We start from the raw sequence: 17,949 nt of genomic DNA, 5'->3' as shown, positions 1-17,949 counted from the left end.
ATCAAGACAAGGAACAGGAACCATAATAACCACAACTGCCATTACCCTATTTATCCCAACACCATTCCAGGCACCTGACATAACATCAGCTCATGGAATCCACTCAACTCTCGTGAGCAAAGTATGATGAGCCCACTTCACAGGAGGCAGTAAGTTCAGAGAGATTAACTGACTTGCTCCAAGTGGCAGAGCCAGGATAGTCCTCAAATCTATGCATCCCAAAGCCTGCGCTCCCTCATACAGGACACCGCTGCGCCTCTGCCTCTTCTCCTGAGGGTTCGAGATCAGCCTTGTGCTGGTCACCCAGTCTTCTGAGACTGCTTCCTGTGTACATCCAGGCCTGAACACCGACAGTTACAGGGAAGTCTCCTTAGTCTCCAGAACTTCTACACTTTAGTGACAGCACCCAGAGGGGATGCTCAAAGCAGCCACACTAATGGGGCTGGTGACCCAGTCACCTTGACACTCCTCAGGCACCTAGGACCATGAACCACATGCAAATTAGAGAATAAATTAGAAAACATGATCTTTGGGCAGGCGTTTCTATCCTGGTTTCCTAGATGCAGGGACTGGGTCAGGATTAACATGAAGTTGTGACCCCCAGGTTTTAGGACGTGGCTTTTGGGAAAGTAAAAGAGTCCAAACTCAAATTCACTAAGATGACAAAGCATTGCAATTTTAAAAGTGGGGTTAATCAAGAGAATCATTCAAAAGCAAACAAACAAAATAACTACCAGGATTTGTGAGAAAATGTTTAAAAATCTAAAATTTGTTCTGATCTATAGACCTGACATGTATCTTCAGGATATTAATTAATCCTAAAGAAGACATTTCAAACCACTGACCTATTAAGAACAGAAGAATAGGCTTTTCATATCAGTTCCACTCTCAACTTGGATTTCAGCAGAGAAACTGTAAAATCCTTTTTAAATATTACTCAGAAAGAAAATCTCCTTTATCTTTCTCAGAACAAAAAATTCAAGATACTCTGAATCCCACGGAATCCTAACAGCATTCCAGAGACATTCAACAGGGTTCTATTGTATAGGTGGGTTTCCAAACTAAGACATTGGTTTCTGTCACACTAACAGATCTCAGAAATGCCTGACACCCCTCTTCTACCTCCACACTCACACTGCTCCCCACATAGCACCTGACAGGCTCACACATGTCAGGACGATGACTGTTTCAGCAAGCAGACAAAGTGGGTCTTCCTACAAGAACACAAACAAGCCTTTTCTGGCTAGTGCAGCAAGTATCCTTTCCACCAACATGACTCCAGTCTGGGATACAGGAGGGACCTACCTGCTGCATCAATTCAGCTGCTTCGTCGTCCCCATTGCCCACACCAGGATTCTTTCGCACCACACCTGGGCCAGCCTTAGGGGTTGCAGTAGTTCTGTGTGTTGCAATGGGCCTCTGTGGAGCTGAGAGATCAGAGGTTTTTTTAAGAGCAGAAATTTCAAAACCAAAAAGAACCTGCCAGCCCTGGCCAGGTGGCTCAGGTGGCTGGAGCATCAGCTGTACACCAAAAGGTTTCCAGTTTCATTCCCAGTTGAGGCACATATGGGAGGCAACCAATCAATGTTTCTCTTTCCCTCCCTCTCTCCCTCTCTCTAAAATCAATAAACATATCCTCGAGTAAGGATTAAAAAACAACAACAACAAAACACCAGATGACAAGAGGAGGCTTCCCTTCACAGTAATGCAGGAACCCAATGTGGAGAGCCCGGCATGTATGACAATACCCCCAAGTTTGCCCAAAATGGTTTTTTATCCTGGTAGCAAAGTACCAATTTTAGCCACAATCTCTTGTGCTGGGAGTAAGTCCTCCTATGAGGTCTTTTTGTGCTGTGGTGAATAGAACTATATCTGAAAGAGGCACACACAGTTGATGTACCTTAATCCAGTTCCAACCAAATCCACCAGCAGGTCAGCTTCATAGCACAAAAGCATACTTCATGCCAGTAGTGAGCTCACAGTTCCAGCTGTTGCTCTGCACTCACAGTTCCCCACTTGGAAAGTAAGATGCCTCCGAACTCAGAACGTCAGACTCCTTGTATTGGAAGAGCGGGGTGGTAGACTGCTCTTACAAGTAATTACTTCAAAGCCCATATCTTGCTCACCTTTTAGAAGGTGGTTAGAAGGATTAGGAGAGAAAAGGAGCACAGTGACCAGGATTTACAAACTTCTCTCAGTGGTAGTAGCCGAAAGCAGATAAGGAGAAAGTAGTAAAGGAGCCAACCTATCTACAAGTTAAAATAATCAAGACTGGGCTACCTCACGGCAAATGTATAATTCATGATTTTATTCATTCATTCAGCAATCATTCTGGAAAGCTTATACATTATGCCAGACTTAGAAATATCTTATTTTCCTGATACCCCAAATTATTCAATAACCATATGGTAATAGGCATTACCTCTGGATGATCTCTAGTATCATCTCAAGTATGTTTATCACTAATAAGTTTATCCCAAAGACTAAATGCTTAATGCAAGTCTCCACTTGCCTGTTAGCCACATCTGAAATGTGAAATGCACAGGTTTATCTATGCAGTTCCCCATTCTAAGTAGCTAAGAAATAAAAGTACTTGGAGAAATCAGAATTTTCATATACTCTGCTTATGGGAATGCAAAATGCTCAGCCACTTTGGAAAACAGGTATTTCTGCAAAACGTTAAACACAGAGTTACCATATGACCCAATAATTATGCTCTAAGAGTATATACTCCCAGATCTCATTATACCCAAGAGAAATGAAAACACATGTCTACAAAGAAACTTGTATAGGAATCTTCATAGCAGCATTATTCATAATAGTTAGTGGAAACAACACAAATAATCAACTGATGAATATATAAAATTGTGGTCTAGTCATACAATGGAATACTATTCACCCATAAAAAGGGATAAAGTATTGATACATGCTACAACATGGATAAATGTTGAAAACATGCTAAATGAAAAAAACAGACACAAAAGACACATATTCTATGATCCCATTTATATCAGATCATATAAAAATTTAAATGTACTCAATGTTCTTCTCTTCCTACCAGATGGATCAGCCTCTTTCTCAAGGTATAATGGGACCTTATCTGATATTCTTGAAAAGGAGGCATTAGCATCTGTAGAACATCCACCCTGCCCCCAAAGTATATGTATCTATACTAATAAAAGGGTAATATGCAAATTGGTCAGGATGCCCTCACAGTAACGACTGAACAGCAGGCTGCATGGGGCAACAAGGCCGGCAGGGGGGTTAGTGAGGGACAACCAAACGACCGAACAGCAGCCTGCGTGGGGTGACCAGGCCAGCAGTGGGGTTAGTGAGGGACGCCAAACGACTGAACAAGCAGGCTGCGTGGGGTGAGCAGCCCGGCAGTGGGGGCAGTGAGGGGCGACCAGGCCGGCAGAGGGGGGTAGTGAGGGGTGACCAGGCCAGCGGGGGGGGGGCAGTTGGGAGTGACCAGACCGGCGTGGGGGGGTGGGGGGGGCGGCGCGGAGTTAGGGGCGACCAGGCCAGCAGAGCAGGGCAGTTGGGGGCGACTAGGCTGGGGGGGAGAGACAGTTAGGGGTGACCAGGCCGGCGGGGGTCGGGGGGGCAGTTAGGAGCAATCAGGCCGGCAAGCAGAGGCGGTTAGGGGCGATCAGGCAGACAGGCAGGTGAGCAGTTAGGAGTCAATGGTCCCGGATTGTGAGAGGGATGTCCGACTGCCGGTTTAACATCCAGACTGCAGGGGATCGGGCCTAAACTGGCAGTCAGACATCCCCCAAGGGGTCCTGGATTGGAGAGGGCGCAGGCTGGAATGAGGGGACCAGGGTGACTGACAGGTAATTTTTATGAATGTGCACGAATTTCATGCACCAGGCCTCTAGTACTCTATAACTATTCTACTACAAACACATTTTGGGAAACCTCCAGGCCAAGACTTTTTAGAGAAGGTCTCTAAAAAACAGCCCCCCACCCCCACCCCTGCCTCCCAGATTCTGCTGGCATCACAGCAAGCCAAAGCCACTTAACAGCTAAAGTTCTTGGGAGGGCAGGAAAGCTGTAAGTAATGTACAGGAAGCTGATCTGCAGACAGAATAATGATGCAGAGAGCCAAGAACAGTCCCTGAGAGACCTAGAAAGCTCCTTCAGTTCCTGGGAGCTCAGGTCTTACTGTTATTGGGCTCTGTATAATGTCCTTGTGTTCGAAGCTCTTTTATGTGAGTTAACCTGAAGGGTTTCTACTCCATACAACTAGAGAGCCTTGGCAAAATTGCATACAATAACTCATCCAGGCCTCAAAAGCAACTCTCTGGGGCACATATTCAAATTCCTGTTCTATATAGGAGGAAACTATAGGGCAGGTCAAGTAGCTCACACAGGGTTACAGAGACCTAAAAACAACCACAGGTCAGCCTGATGCCACATTCCATGGTCTTGCCACATGGCTGTGACTAGGCTTATCCTTAAGCTCCCTAAGCCTATGGCTACTCAAAAATTCTGGTTAAATGTTGAATGAATGAATAAATACCTGCAAAACTATTATTTGGAATTGATATTTCTATATGGTTTTTTACCTGCACTGGTAGAGCTGAGAGGTTTCTTCGGTTTGTTCATAGCTGGAGCAACAAGGGAGGGAGCCACTGCAGTTTCTTGACCTTGTCTGGCAGCTACAGGGTCATAGTCTTTTCCATCATAGTTTGCATCAAAAAACTTCTTGAACCACTGAACGAATTCAAAATTGTCCTGAAACTTTCCTTTTACTAATCTGTCCACAGGAATTATCTGCAAAGAAACATCAAGACTGTTTAGCTCAAAGCAAGAGGCTTGGAAAGCGTCAAACATGTCAATGCATCAATCAATATAAAGCTCTGCCTGCCAAGGAAAAAAATATAGTTTAGAGGCAAGAACTTACTATAAAGTAAGCCCCTGAACGTTTATAGAGCAAATTTTAACCAGTTTGCCTTCCACAGAATAGTTCTACCTACCACGCCCCCTCCAAGTCCATCAAAAGGAATCAGAAATGCAAATGGAACAAGTATCATAGACAAGCACAATTCCAAGCACATCCTAAGACATGTCATTTCACTATAAAAAGTAAGTCTCCTGTGTAACTTGCATGGCCACAGTGCCTGTCATAAAATATAAAACCCAGAGCATAAACTAACCACAGGTATCTATAATAAACTGTGTTAAAAAAAAATTAATTGTCTTAAAAGTAAGTCAAGACACAAAATCAGTCTGAGGACAGATTTCTACAAAATGGTGTATTTTTCAAGTAAATACAATCCTATTAAAGCACACTTTAAGGATTCTGTAAGTTTTGTTATTATACAAGAATACTGTGTTATCAGATATTACTTTAAGTCATTGGACTACTAGCCAGAGTTTACGTTCAACGATTCCAGTTGCAATGGTATTTTTATAAATAATATATGTAATAATCTGAAATATATCCACCCCTCTGAGCAAATAAATATAAAATTACTTTGTATGGGGTAGAGGTATAGTTGAAACAAAACTAGACATGAGTCGATAATTGTTGAGGTACATGGGGGATCAATGCACCATACTCTTTTTACTTTAGAAATTTACCTTATTCAAAAAAATTTAAATTCTACAAAAAGAAAAAGATAGATTACTGTATATAATAAGCTGCACCTAGTTACACTATGCCTGGCAACTAAATGATATTCTTACAATACACATGAGTATTTTATATAGTGCAGAGACAAAACTAAAATAAAGACTGATTTCAAAGTAAACAAAAACCAGACACACAAGCAAAATAATTAGGGGGTGATTACAAGCTTTACTAAAAACGAATTTTCCCCAAGAAACGGCTTAAAAGGAAAAACCCTTCTAATGGGTGAGGAGAGAAATTGCTTAATTTTGCAATTATTACACATTATTTAACCATGGAGATACGCTCAAAGAAATGCATCGTTAGACAATTTCATCACTGTGCAAACAGCACAGCGTACACTTACACAAACCTAAATGATACAGCTGACTACACACCTTGGCTATATGGTATAGCCTATTGCTCCTAGGCTATAAGCCTGCACAGAACGTAAATATACAAAACCTCACAGATCAAATCAAGCACAAGAGAGAATGATGCAAGAGATGTGGTAAACACAGGATGTATGAAGCTGCTGCAGGCATGACACAGCATACTGTTCACAGCAAACTTTTTTAGTAGAAAGAGTATGTACACTCTAAAATAACCATTAAATAGTATAGTATATACATAAACCAGTAACAGAGTCATTTATTATCATTATCAAGGATTATGTACTATTCATAATTATATGTACTACATACTAGACTTTTATACGACTGGCAGAGCAGTAGGTTTATTTACACCAGCACCACCAACACTTAATGCATTGTACTACATGCTGCAATGTCACTAAGAGACAGGGACTTCTCACCTAGCTTTGTCATGTCAATAGGTGGTCCTTCATTATGTCACGCATGACTCTAATCTATTATCTGCTAAAACAGGGATAATATTTGTCCTAATGAAGCCTGGTTGAGGGTATCTTCAAAAACCTGGGGGGCAAGAGGAAACTTCCCAACCCACAGGGATCGTCCCTGTATCCTGCTTTTACAAAGCAAGTATTTCTAGAATCTTCTCTATGCTTTACAGAATTAAATCCAGATATTAAAGAGTTAGATCTCAGTAACAGAGATTAAACAGGTTGACTCCTATAGATGGTTGCTAACTTCACTATGAAGAAAGAACATAGCAAGGGAACTGGGGTAGGAGAGGATAGAGGAAAACTTTGCTCCCAGTAAATTCTATGATAACTGGAGAAAAGGAAAATATATAAATTGGAAAAAGAGCCCTATCCAGTTTGGCTCAATGGATCGAGTGTTGGCCTGCAGACTCAAGGGTTCCGGATTTGATTCCGGTCAAGGGCATGTTCCTTGGTTGTGGGCACATCCCCAGTGGGGGGGGTGCAGGAGGCAGCTGATAGATGTTTCTCTCTCATTGATGTTTCTAACTCTCTCTCCCTCTCCCTTCCTCTCTGTAAAAAATCAATAAAATATATATTTTTTTTAAATGGGAAAAGAACATGCCAAAGTCATGGGCCAGCAGCTATATCCTTAGTAACAATCACTAGTCAAGAAACAACCTTATATGAAAGAATAAAATTTACCTACTTTGTCAACACCCATCCTCTTAAAACCTGCTTGTAGTATTTTGAAGTTCTGGATGTATTCATGTTCTAGCTTTGCTTGAAATTTCACTTTCTTCAAGGCAATGGAGCCAGGGAACAGCATGTCCATAAACTGACAATAGGCAGCCCCTGAATGAACAACAGAAGAACAAAATATGCAATAAGTCATTAAACGTTATTATTAAAGCAGCAGGGGAAATTTACCCCAAAGCCCCTTAACCCAGGTACAATTTTAAAAGTTGTAAAGTGGACCTACAATACCTAAAAGCTTCAATACCACTTGACTTCGAAGTCATTTTTAAAATCTATAACAAGACTGTGGTTTTGCCTGATCGGTTCTTCAACACACTTGCAACTTGGAAGACAGTGAAGGGACTTAGAAGGCAATGAGAGGAAAAGGAATATGTTTCTATGAAATTTTAAAACTACTCTTTTATTAGAAACATAATAAAATGACCACTGCAAAAAATATATATATTTTTTAAAGAATGCATAGAATTGAGAAAAGGGAAACAGAGGTTGACATTTTCTGATTTTTCCCAAGGACATAACCTCATCCTCATGAGCAGGAGGAGGGATTTCCCAAGTATTTCAAAGATCCATGTTCTGGGGTTTAAAAGAATTTTTTTCTAAGATGTCTGTCTTCCTGAGCTTTTTACATTTCTAAATAAATTTAATTATGTTCATTACAGCATTATTTACAAAAGCCAATATATGGAAGAAATCTAGGTGCTCATCAATAGAAGAGGATTTCCTTCTAGGCTCTGCCTTAATAACAAAGGCTGGCAACCCAAGCAGGGCTAGAAGAGGACTCCTCTTAAATGGCCACTGTCCCAACTATGTTCCACAGAACAGGCCCACATAATTTGTGGCTTAAAGATGCAGACAGACTTAGGGTAGGTAGGACTAGCTGTGTCATGGCATCAACTATCAAATCTCACTAACCTCCACAGCCTCACCCTACCAGGATCTGTGCTGCAAGCAGAGAACACAAAACGAGGGCACTGTGTGGCCCCTGCTCCAAAAGCTTGCAATATTATCAAGGGCACTGGCTCTCAGCCCTTTTGGGTCAAGGGTCCCTTGGAGAAGTAGATGAAAGCTGCAGCCAACATTCTACACAGAACAGATGCTCCCCTACCAGAAAACTCCAGGTTAAGAACTCTCAATGTTTTAACTCAAACAGGCAGGAAATAGATGACTACTAAATGTATGAGTATTCAGGCTTAAGGGAGTAGGTAAGGCTTGAGTCATTAGAGGATGAATAAAGTGTGGAAATAGCTGGCCTGGCTCAGTGGTTGAGCTTCAACCTGTGAACCAGGAGGTCACGGTTCAATTCCCGGTCAGGGCACATGTCCGGGTTGTGGGTTCCATCCCCAGTACAGGGTGTGCAGGAGGCAGCCGATCAATGATTATTTTCTCATCATTGGTGTTTCTATCTCTCTCCCCCTCTCCCTTCCTCTCTGAAATCAATAAAAACAAATATGTTTTAATCCTACATAATAAAAGGGTAATATGCAAATAGATCAAACAGCAGAACAACCGAATAACCAATCAAAGCATAATATGCAAATGATATGCTAAAGTTGCTCAACCATTCGCTATGACATGCACTGACCACCAGGGGACAGATAGTCAACTGGTCAACCAGTCGCTATGACATTCACTGACCACCAGGGGGCAGATGCTCCAACACTGATAACACTGCTGCTGGGGACCAGCCGATCAGGACTGAGCGAGATGGGCTGGACATGCCCTGATTGTGCACCAGTGGGGTCCCTCAGCCTGGCCTGCACCCTCTCACAATCCAGGACCCCTCGGGGGATGTCGGAGAGCTGATTTCAGCCCGATCCCACAGACCACTCCCCTTGGGAGGCACCAGACGCAGGGCTCATGGCTGGTGAGCACTGCTGTGGCAGCGCGAGCCTCTCCTGATCCAGACTGATTGGGCATGAGCCTGTGGCAGGCACAGTGGGCCCGGGATGAGCGGGAGCGGCAGGAAGGAGCTGCAGGTGGCGTTGGACTGTGGATTTCAGCCCAATCCCTGCAGGCCACCCAGAGGGACCCCACCTGTGCACGAATTCGTGCACCGGGCCTCTAGTGTGGAAAAAAAGGACTGTGAGGAGTCATTAATGCAGACATTAAAAGTCATCAAGAAAATTAATGTGGGAAAAATAATCCTATTGTAAGTTTAAAAGTAGGAAACAAAACTGTACGACACATGTTTGTATATGTTACTGCAACAATTTGTAATACCAACAGACTGGAAACAAACTAAATGTCCATTAACATGAACAGATCCAAGGAAAATTACAGTACTCCAGCCATAAAAGAAATTAACATGGCATCTGATGATATATGGATATGGCACACTCTCCAGAATACACACTGTGATTAAATATGCTACCATTTGTGAGAAAGGGAGAATAGGTGCACAACACACACAAACACACACACAGACTATAGACTCTCTCTCAAGGCTGGCTACCCAGCTGATAACACTGGTTTCCTCTGGGAGAGGAACTGGGTAGCTGGTAGACCCAGTTAAGAGGAAGACTTATCATTGTTTTATCTTTTTGTTCCTTTTGAATTTTAAACCATTTTAAGACTTTGAGTTATTCAAAAAAATAAAAATCATATATACATTATGTCAATTAAATTTAAAAATTATAGGAAAATACTGAAAGTACAACTAAAATGAGTAACCTTGGGCAAGTCGTTTAACCTCTCTTTGCTTCACTTATCTATGTGTAAAATGGTATGGATATTCCTGACCTCCCAGGTGATAGATGTAAAGCACTTTGGAAAGTGCCTGGCCTATAAGCACTCAATAAATAAAGCCATAACTAAGAAAAAATGCAGCTAAAAGATAACAGTAACTGTCACTAACTTGTGGCATTACAGTGGAATATGGTTATGATTTTCTTAATGTTTCAATAACAAAGACTTAATCACTTATAATCAGAAGAAAAGTTTCTTGGGAGGCAACTGATCAATGTTTCTGTCTCACACTGATGTTTCTCTCTCTCCCTCTCCCTTCCTCTCTCTCTACAAGTCAATTTAAAAATTTTTTTAAATATATATATATCTATCTTCCAGTGAGGATTTTAAAAAATAAAAGGTCTCTTAGAAAGGCTGCAGACTAATGTGGTAGAACAAGAGAGAAGTGAGGGTGGGGGAACTCAGAGGGAACCTAGTGCCCAGTCAGGGGCCACTGTGGCAGCAGTGGGCAAACTGATAAGGGGCTGGATCTGAAACACCCTTCAGAAGACATACAGAACTTTGTGAATTAGACTCAGATGATTCTCAGGCCTGCGACACTAGAATGGTGAAATCATGGCCCCAACTGGAGTGTCTGAAAAAGTGAGTCAACTTGAAGAGAAAAAGTGGGGTAGGCCTGGTTAAGAATGTGGTAACTGACAAGTTGTTTTATAGCTGGGGGAAAAGGAAAGCTAGCATTTGCCTGGGAGCATGTGAACACCTCTCCTATTCAGTGCAGCACAGGAACAATGGAGAGGCCAGGCTGGGGCGGAGAAGGCAGAAGAGAGGGGAGCCAAGAACTCTTTCAGCGAGGGACAACTGGCATGTTCAAAGCACGATGCTGGGCCCCTGGAAAAGTGCGGAGGGGCCTGAATATGGGAACAGACCTGAGGAAAAAGAGAATGGGTGACAAAAGGCAACCAGTATCCCTTTTTGAAATAAGCAATCCCTCATCAAAATCATTCTCTGTGATCAGGTTTGTTTTCTTGATGTCTAGCTTTCCAAAGCAGGGAACTACAGAATGTAGTGAATCTTGAACAACCTACCAACTCTGTCACTGAAAGTTATCCTCACCATATCTCACTTACAAGAGCCAAGCCAAGGCTCATTTCACTGATTGTGGGAGGGGAAGGGGAGTCCACAATACTGACAAAACTCAGCCATTTCACAGGTAGCCAGCACATTAATAGTATAGGCCCCCAAGAGGAAAACCTATTCCTACCTTCTAAAGCTGGTGTTTGGCAGGGAATTTAAATCTGCTTGATCCTCTTCTCATCTAGCTAAGAACAGGAGGAAGTACTAGGCACCAGAGTTAAAGACTCTTGGGATTCTGCTTTGGCCTCAGCACACACAAGGATCTGAGGAGCCTCACTTTTTCTATGACTCCAACCCCCTGGCAGCAGGCCTTCTTCAGGGACCCAACAGTGTCTGTAGCTTATCCTGTTGGGTCTCCGACTAGAAGCTGAGACCAGGTTTTCTAAGCATTAACATGAAACACAATGCAACCATCTACATACTCTGAGAGAAGCCCTATGCAGCTGACAAGAGGAGAAATGGTATGAATGAATAAAGGTTTGCTTACAAATAACAGTTAAGTGTCCTGCACTTACCACTTTGTACTGGGGAAAAGCATTTTATCTAGAGCAAGAAAAGTAACAACCAACAGGCAAGTTAAAATTCTTCACATAATTTTTTTAATATATTTTTATTGATTTCAGAGAAAGGGAGAGGGAGAGGGAAAGGGAGAGAGAGAGAAACATCAATGATGAGAGAGAATCATTGATAGGCTGCATGCCCCCTTACTGGAGATCGAGCCCACAACCTGGGCATGTGCCCTGACGGGGGAATCAAACTGTGACCTCCTGGTTCATAGGTCGATGCTCAACTACTGAGCCACACCGGGGCAGGCTTGTCACAGATTTTTAATGAGATAATATCATTGTAATTAATTATATGTAATCTACATTTAACTCTTTCAAATGCTTTAAAAAAAAAAGATATAATGTGTATACATCAGAAAAAGTGTGGGCTGTGTAGTCAGAAAAATCTGGGTTCAAAACCAGCCATGCCCCATGGACATTCCCCATACTGTAAAACAAAGTCTACACCTACCCCCGGAGTCTAGTAAAGAACTCGTATCTGACAGCTCTTTTTACAGGTGAGCCTCACAACAGCCCAAAAGGTCCTACTACCCCAGATTACAAATGAAGAACTAGAACATTAAGGGACTCCAAAGTCAAAAGGCTCAGAGCAGACCTAAGCCTCGTCCTATCATGACAGCTTCCTGTCTGAATGAGATAAATCTGGAGCCAGATCAGCACATGCACAACTTATTTACACATGAAAAGAGAGCTAACTTTCTAATTAACTAAGTGAAATATACTTTGGTATATATTTACAGAAAGAAGTAAATTTTAGGGGGAAATTGGTGAAAAGGCCAGCTCCAATGAAAACTAAGATGACCTCATCCACACATTAGTCATAAATCACGGGTCAAACAAGTGCTTTAAAAGCCTCAAATAGAAATGTGGTGATAAAACTGAGGAAACTAATAGGAAATGGGGAAAAAGCAGTCCAGATTTAAGGCTAACAACCTGCGCTTCTGCCTAACAAAGTAACTCATGTTTAATCAGCATGACTCTCGGGCACCAGTGTTTCACTGAACAACTTCACATGGAGCTTCCTCTGACCATTTGTAAAACTGAGATTAAGCTTCACAGGGGAAATAACAAAACGAGCTAATGAAACCAAGACTAGGACACAGTTATAAAATAAGGAAGTACAAGCTGAATTAATTTTTTTAGATCGTATAAATGAGAGCAATAATTTTAAATTGATCCAAATAGCACTGGTCAGTAAAGGAAAAGTCTAGAGTAAGTAGGGTACAGGGGTTGAAGAGCCCGGGCTCTTCACTTGAATGAATGTTCAAGTCTCAATTTTGTTCTTAGCTCTATAACTCTGGACTTACTACTCAATTTCCCTAAGCCCATTTCCTCATCTGTAAAGTAAGATTAATAAACATCCCTATCTCTTGGAGGTATAGTAAGAATTAAATGAAGATATACTTAAAAAGCATTTACATAACCCTGGAACACAAGTGTTCAATTAAATGACTGCTTTCATTTCTAGGAGAATCTAAGGATTCTAATTCTCTATCCCACAAACAATCAAAGAATTTAAGTAGCAGAGAATACATGTCTCATCTTTCTTCTGGCATATTCTTGACTTCACCTCCTATCCTGTAGTAAATTCAGTTTTGATAACCCTAACACATTCCTTATGTCAGGACAATCAGGGGTAGACAGCAGAACTCTCAAAAGGTGAGACAGTCAGAAGGAACTAACCCTGTCAACACCCTGATTTTGAACTTGAGCTTCCAGAACAGTGACAGAATAATACATTTCTATTATTTCAAGCAAACAAAAAAAAGCAGGGGGGGGGGGGGTAGAAACTGATAAGGTCTTTATGAAAAATAATTACCAAGAACCTAAAGTTCATACCCTCTTAACTAGTTAATTCCATTTATAGGAATCACTGAGGAGATAAACAGAGATAAGATTTATGCTAAAGGATTCTTAACCTAGCCATAGTCACAATGGAAAAATTAGAAATAACCTAAAATGTCCAAAAATTGGAAAGATATTAAAAAACTGCAGCATAGCTATAGAAAGAAATAGCATATAGTCGTTAAAAATAACTAATATAAAGAGAGTGACACTAAAGAATATCCACAATACAAAGCTAAGCAGAAAAAGTGCACAGAAAAGTAAAACATCTGAACAGTGGCTTTCTCTGAATAATAATAAACTACCAGCATTTTTTTCTTCTTCTAGTTTTCTAAATGTTATATTATTCGTATATACAGAAACAAAACATGTTTTTCTTCTTTTTTTAAATCATTACCTCTCTGCCAAATTTTATTAAATAGAAGTTCAATAAAATTGTGGCTGAAATGGCATTTGTCCGACTTTGGTCTTGTGCTACTTGGAATAAGAAATGCCATAGATAGGCCCTGGCCGAGAGGCTAAGTTAGTTAGAGTGTCATCCCGATATGCCAAGGTTGCAGGTATGATCCCCAGTCAGGGCACATACAAGAATCAACCAATGAATGCATAAATAAGTGGAACAACAAATCGATGTTCCTTTTCTTCCCCCTCCCTCCCTCCTTACCTGTCTCTTTCCCTAAAATCAATCAATAAAATTCAAAACAAAAAAAAGAAATGCCACTGATAAATTAATTAGAACAATTATAATTACTGTCCTCAAAACATCTCAAATCTAAACGTGAAAGAGCACAAAGGAGACTTGGGGCTAAGCTGCAGGCCTCAGAATTCAGTTTCTAAGGCCGGAGATGGAGGACTCACAGGCCAGCCAGAAGCGTGCTCTTTTTAAGCGCATTTCTTTCAGAAGTGAAACCAGGGCAGGGCTGAGAAGAAATGGGGCAGCCCCAACATAAAATCTGAACCTGTGGCTTTTGTAGTCAAATACAGACCTGCACATTCCTGAAGGACCTACAGGCTTTCCTGGAAAAGTGGTCTAGTGGATTTCTCTTTACCTGAGCACAACTGTTCGACCTTTGTCAGATTCAACTGCAGGGACTCATTGATCCAGGCCAGCATGTCATGTCGACTTAGGTTATCACTGGTGACTGACGTTGAATATACGTTCACTGCCATCTTCTATAGCATGTGAGGAAAAGAAAAGGGTTTGCATTATTAAGCACGCAAGGGAGAGCAAGCATTTCCTTCCTACACATCATACAAGACTTGTGGGAACTCTCAATTTTTTTTAAGCCTCACCTTCTTTCCCAAAAGGCCAAATCTGAGACACCAGCATTCTAGCCATGAGCCTGGAATAAACATGACTTGCCCAACAACAGCCAGCCTAAAATTTAGGCCCCATTTTAATGTGATTGGTATAAAATTTTAAGCTACAATGAACACTAAGTAAAGGGAAGGTTAAATGTTTTATGAAGGGAGGCTGATGTACAAACAACAACGTTCTATTTAGAAACCATCAGTTCAAGCTTATCCATTAACATATTAAAACTAGAGGCCCGGTGCACGAATTCGTGCATAGGTGGGGTCCCTCGGCCTGGCTGGCTATTGGGGCCGATTGGGGCCATCTCGCCCAGTCCCAATCGGGACCGATTGGGGGCCAGCTGGCCGGGGGGAGGGACTGAGGGAGGTTGGCTGGCCAGCAGGGGGGAGGGACCGTGGGAGGTTGGCTATGGGAGCGCACTAACCAGGGGGCAGCTCCTGCGTTGAGCGTCTGCCCCCTGGTGTCAGTATGCGTCATAGCAACCAGTCGACCAGTCTTTCGGTTGTAATGGTCGCTTAGGCTTTTATACATATCCTACATAATAAAATGGTAATATGTAAATTACCATCACTCCGCTATGCCCACGATTGGGCCAGCAGGAGGCGCAGGGGGCGGGACTCAGGGTGGCCAGGGTAGCTGATTGGGCCAGCAGGACGCTGAGCTCGCGGCGCCACTGGTGCCGCGAGCTCAGCGTCTGTGCCATGGCTGCCCTGGAGGCTTTCGGAAGGCCTGGGGCACCGGCGGACAGCCGGCCAGGTCCCCCGCGATCAAAGGCCAAAGCGGGGGACCTGGCCGGCTGTCTGCTCCGGCGCAAGGCCTTTCGAAAGCCTCCGCAGCAGCCGGAGGCTTTCGGATGGCCTGGGGCACCGGCGGACAGCCAGCCCGCTGGTGCACCAGGTGCATGATTAAATCATGCACTGGGCCTCTAGTATATATATATGCTTACAGAAGTATTCTTCAAATGGTGGGCTTTTTATTAATTCCTCTTTTTTATTTTATTTATTTATTTTTTTTAATATATTTTATTGATTTTTTACAGAGAGGAAGAGAGAGGGACAGAGAGTTAGAAACATCGATGAGAGAGAAACATCGATCAGCTGCCTCCTACACACCCCCTACTGGGGATGTGCCCGCAAACAAGGTACATGCCCTTGACTGGAACCGAACCTGGGACCCTTGAGTCCGCAGGCCGACGCTCTATCCACTGAGCCAAACCGGTTTCGGCAATTCTTCTTTTTTTAAATTTTTAAAAAATAATTCTTTATTGTTGAAGTGTTACATATGTCCCCCTTTTTCCCCCATTGATCCTCTCCAGCCCACCTGCCCCAAACCAGGCCCTTACCGCCCCATTGTCTGTGTCCATGGGCCATGCATACATGCATACAAGGTCCTTGGTTGATTACCTCCCACCCTCCCCCGTCCTTCCCTCTGAGATTCCACTCTGTTCCATGCTTCCATGTCTCTGGATCCACCAGTTTATTTTGTTACCTAGGTTCCACATAAGAGAGAGATCATGTGATACTTGTCTTTCTCTTACTGACTTATTTCACTTCTTTCTCTTACTGACTTATTTCACTTAGCATGATACTCTCCAGGTCCCTCCATGCGGTCTCAAAGGATAAGACATGCTTCTTTTTTACTGCTGAGTAGTATTCCATAGTATAAATGTACCACAGCGTTTTTCTCCACTCATCTACTGATGGGCACTTGGGCTGTTTCCAGATCTTAGTTATTGTAAATTGTGCTGCTATGCACATAGGGTACATACATTCTTTCTGACTGGTGTTTTGGGTGTCTTAGAATATATTCCTAGAAGTGGGAACACTGGGTCAAATAGCAGTTCCATATTTAATTTTTTGAAGAAACTCCATACTGTTTTCCATAATGGCTTATTAATTCCTCTTTATAGTTTTCACTCTTTTAAAATCAAAAGTAAGCTTTTCAATAACTTAAGTACTACAAAGGTTGTGGCAAATGACCTTACAATGAAGAGTCCTTGGTACTAATTCTCTGCTGAGCCACCTGGTCACAGGAGGGCATCTGATAGCCTACTAAGTACCAGGAGCTTCACAGACACTTGTTCTTTAACCCTGACAACTCTCTCCAAGGTTCCCTTGATTCTCCTCATTTTACAGAGGAGGAAAGAGAGTTTCAGCATAGAAACCATAGGCGTCGATCACAGAGAAGCGGATGGTGCCAAGCCTGCCCAGCACCATCGTCAGCACTCTTTCCCCTAGCCTAGAAAGTGCCACCCCTCATCGTTCTGCCAGGCTTTGAAATTCAAAACAACACACAAAAACAAATCAACTTGAAACGCTATTAAATGCGAGTGCCATCATCATCCTCATTCAATCTACAAACATTTACCAAGCACTGTTCTAGGCACCAGGAAACAAATAACCAGTAGAGACAAGTGACTTGTCCTCAGAGTTCACATTCTAGTAGTGGAAGTCTTACAGAGCAAGTACTCAAACAAATGTCATTTCATACCAACCACCAAGGCAATGGGGGTGGTGGGAATGTTGGCAGGGAAAGCCTCTCTGAGTAGACGTTTGAGCTTAAGAATTAGAAGGAAGCAGCCATGGAGAGATCTGGAAGAAGTGTGGCTATCCCAGTGGGCAAGAGGGAGAGCAGAACAGAAGTGGAGAAAGCGAAGAAGTCAGATCATGTTAGGACTCTGCAGGCCATGGTAAGGATTTACTGTTAAGGGTTATGGGATAAAATCAAACTCTCATTTAAGTTTGAAAATGACCACCCTAACTGCTGGTAGAAAATAGACAGTGGGAAGGGATGTGAGCTAAGGATGAGCTAATCCAGATCTAAGTGAAATCCTGGGGCAATTACCATGAGGGCACACACTGTCAAACACTGGATTTCATAGTGATGGCACTTAATAATTTCCTCATTTCATGAGACACCAATATTACCAATGGGAAGCGGGAACGGGGGACTCAGAACCACCATAAGATCCCATTTGGCACTTCATTCCCTCCACCCAGTGACCAGTATATGAGTTGTTCTTCCCACCCACCCCTGTCTTTTGCACTAGGCTGCTGCAAGCCTCACGACATAGCTCCAGAATGTGAAGGCTGGAAGAGATAGAGATCTACCCATTCAACCCCTTTTTATGAGCAGGGTGACTGAGGTCTGGAGAGGTAAATGACTTACCAAGTTTGTGCCCTCACAT

At 42.5% G+C, this 17,949-nt stretch overlaps 1 protein-coding gene across 1 annotated transcript in view; it reads right to left on the bottom strand.

Annotated features, from left to right (window-relative positions):
- MAPRE1 (microtubule associated protein RP/EB family member 1) overlaps nucleotides 1-17,949 on the bottom strand; it is a 29,070-nt gene that overhangs the window by 7,877 nt on the left and 3,244 nt on the right. Inside the window, exons 2-5 of the mRNA XM_079784329.1 lie at nucleotides 14,497-14,620; nucleotides 7,168-7,313; nucleotides 4,572-4,779; nucleotides 1,306-1,427 (exon numbers count right to left, since the gene is read on the bottom strand). Coding sequence (XP_079640455.1) covers nucleotides 1,306-1,427; nucleotides 4,572-4,779; nucleotides 7,168-7,313; nucleotides 14,497-14,617 — 597 coding nt within the window. The 5' untranslated portion in view covers nucleotides 14,618-14,620. The remainder of the gene's footprint in view (nucleotides 1-1,305; nucleotides 1,428-4,571; nucleotides 4,780-7,167; nucleotides 7,314-14,496; nucleotides 14,621-17,949) is intronic.

The sequence above is a fragment of the Cnephaeus nilssonii genome (assembly GCF_951640355.1).
Source record: "Cnephaeus nilssonii genome assembly, chromosome: 11".
In the NCBI taxonomy this organism is placed as follows: domain Eukaryota; kingdom Metazoa; phylum Chordata; class Mammalia; order Chiroptera; family Vespertilionidae; genus Cnephaeus; species Cnephaeus nilssonii.
Note: the sequence above shows the minus strand (reverse complement) of the source record. Positions and strands in the feature narration are given on the sequence as shown.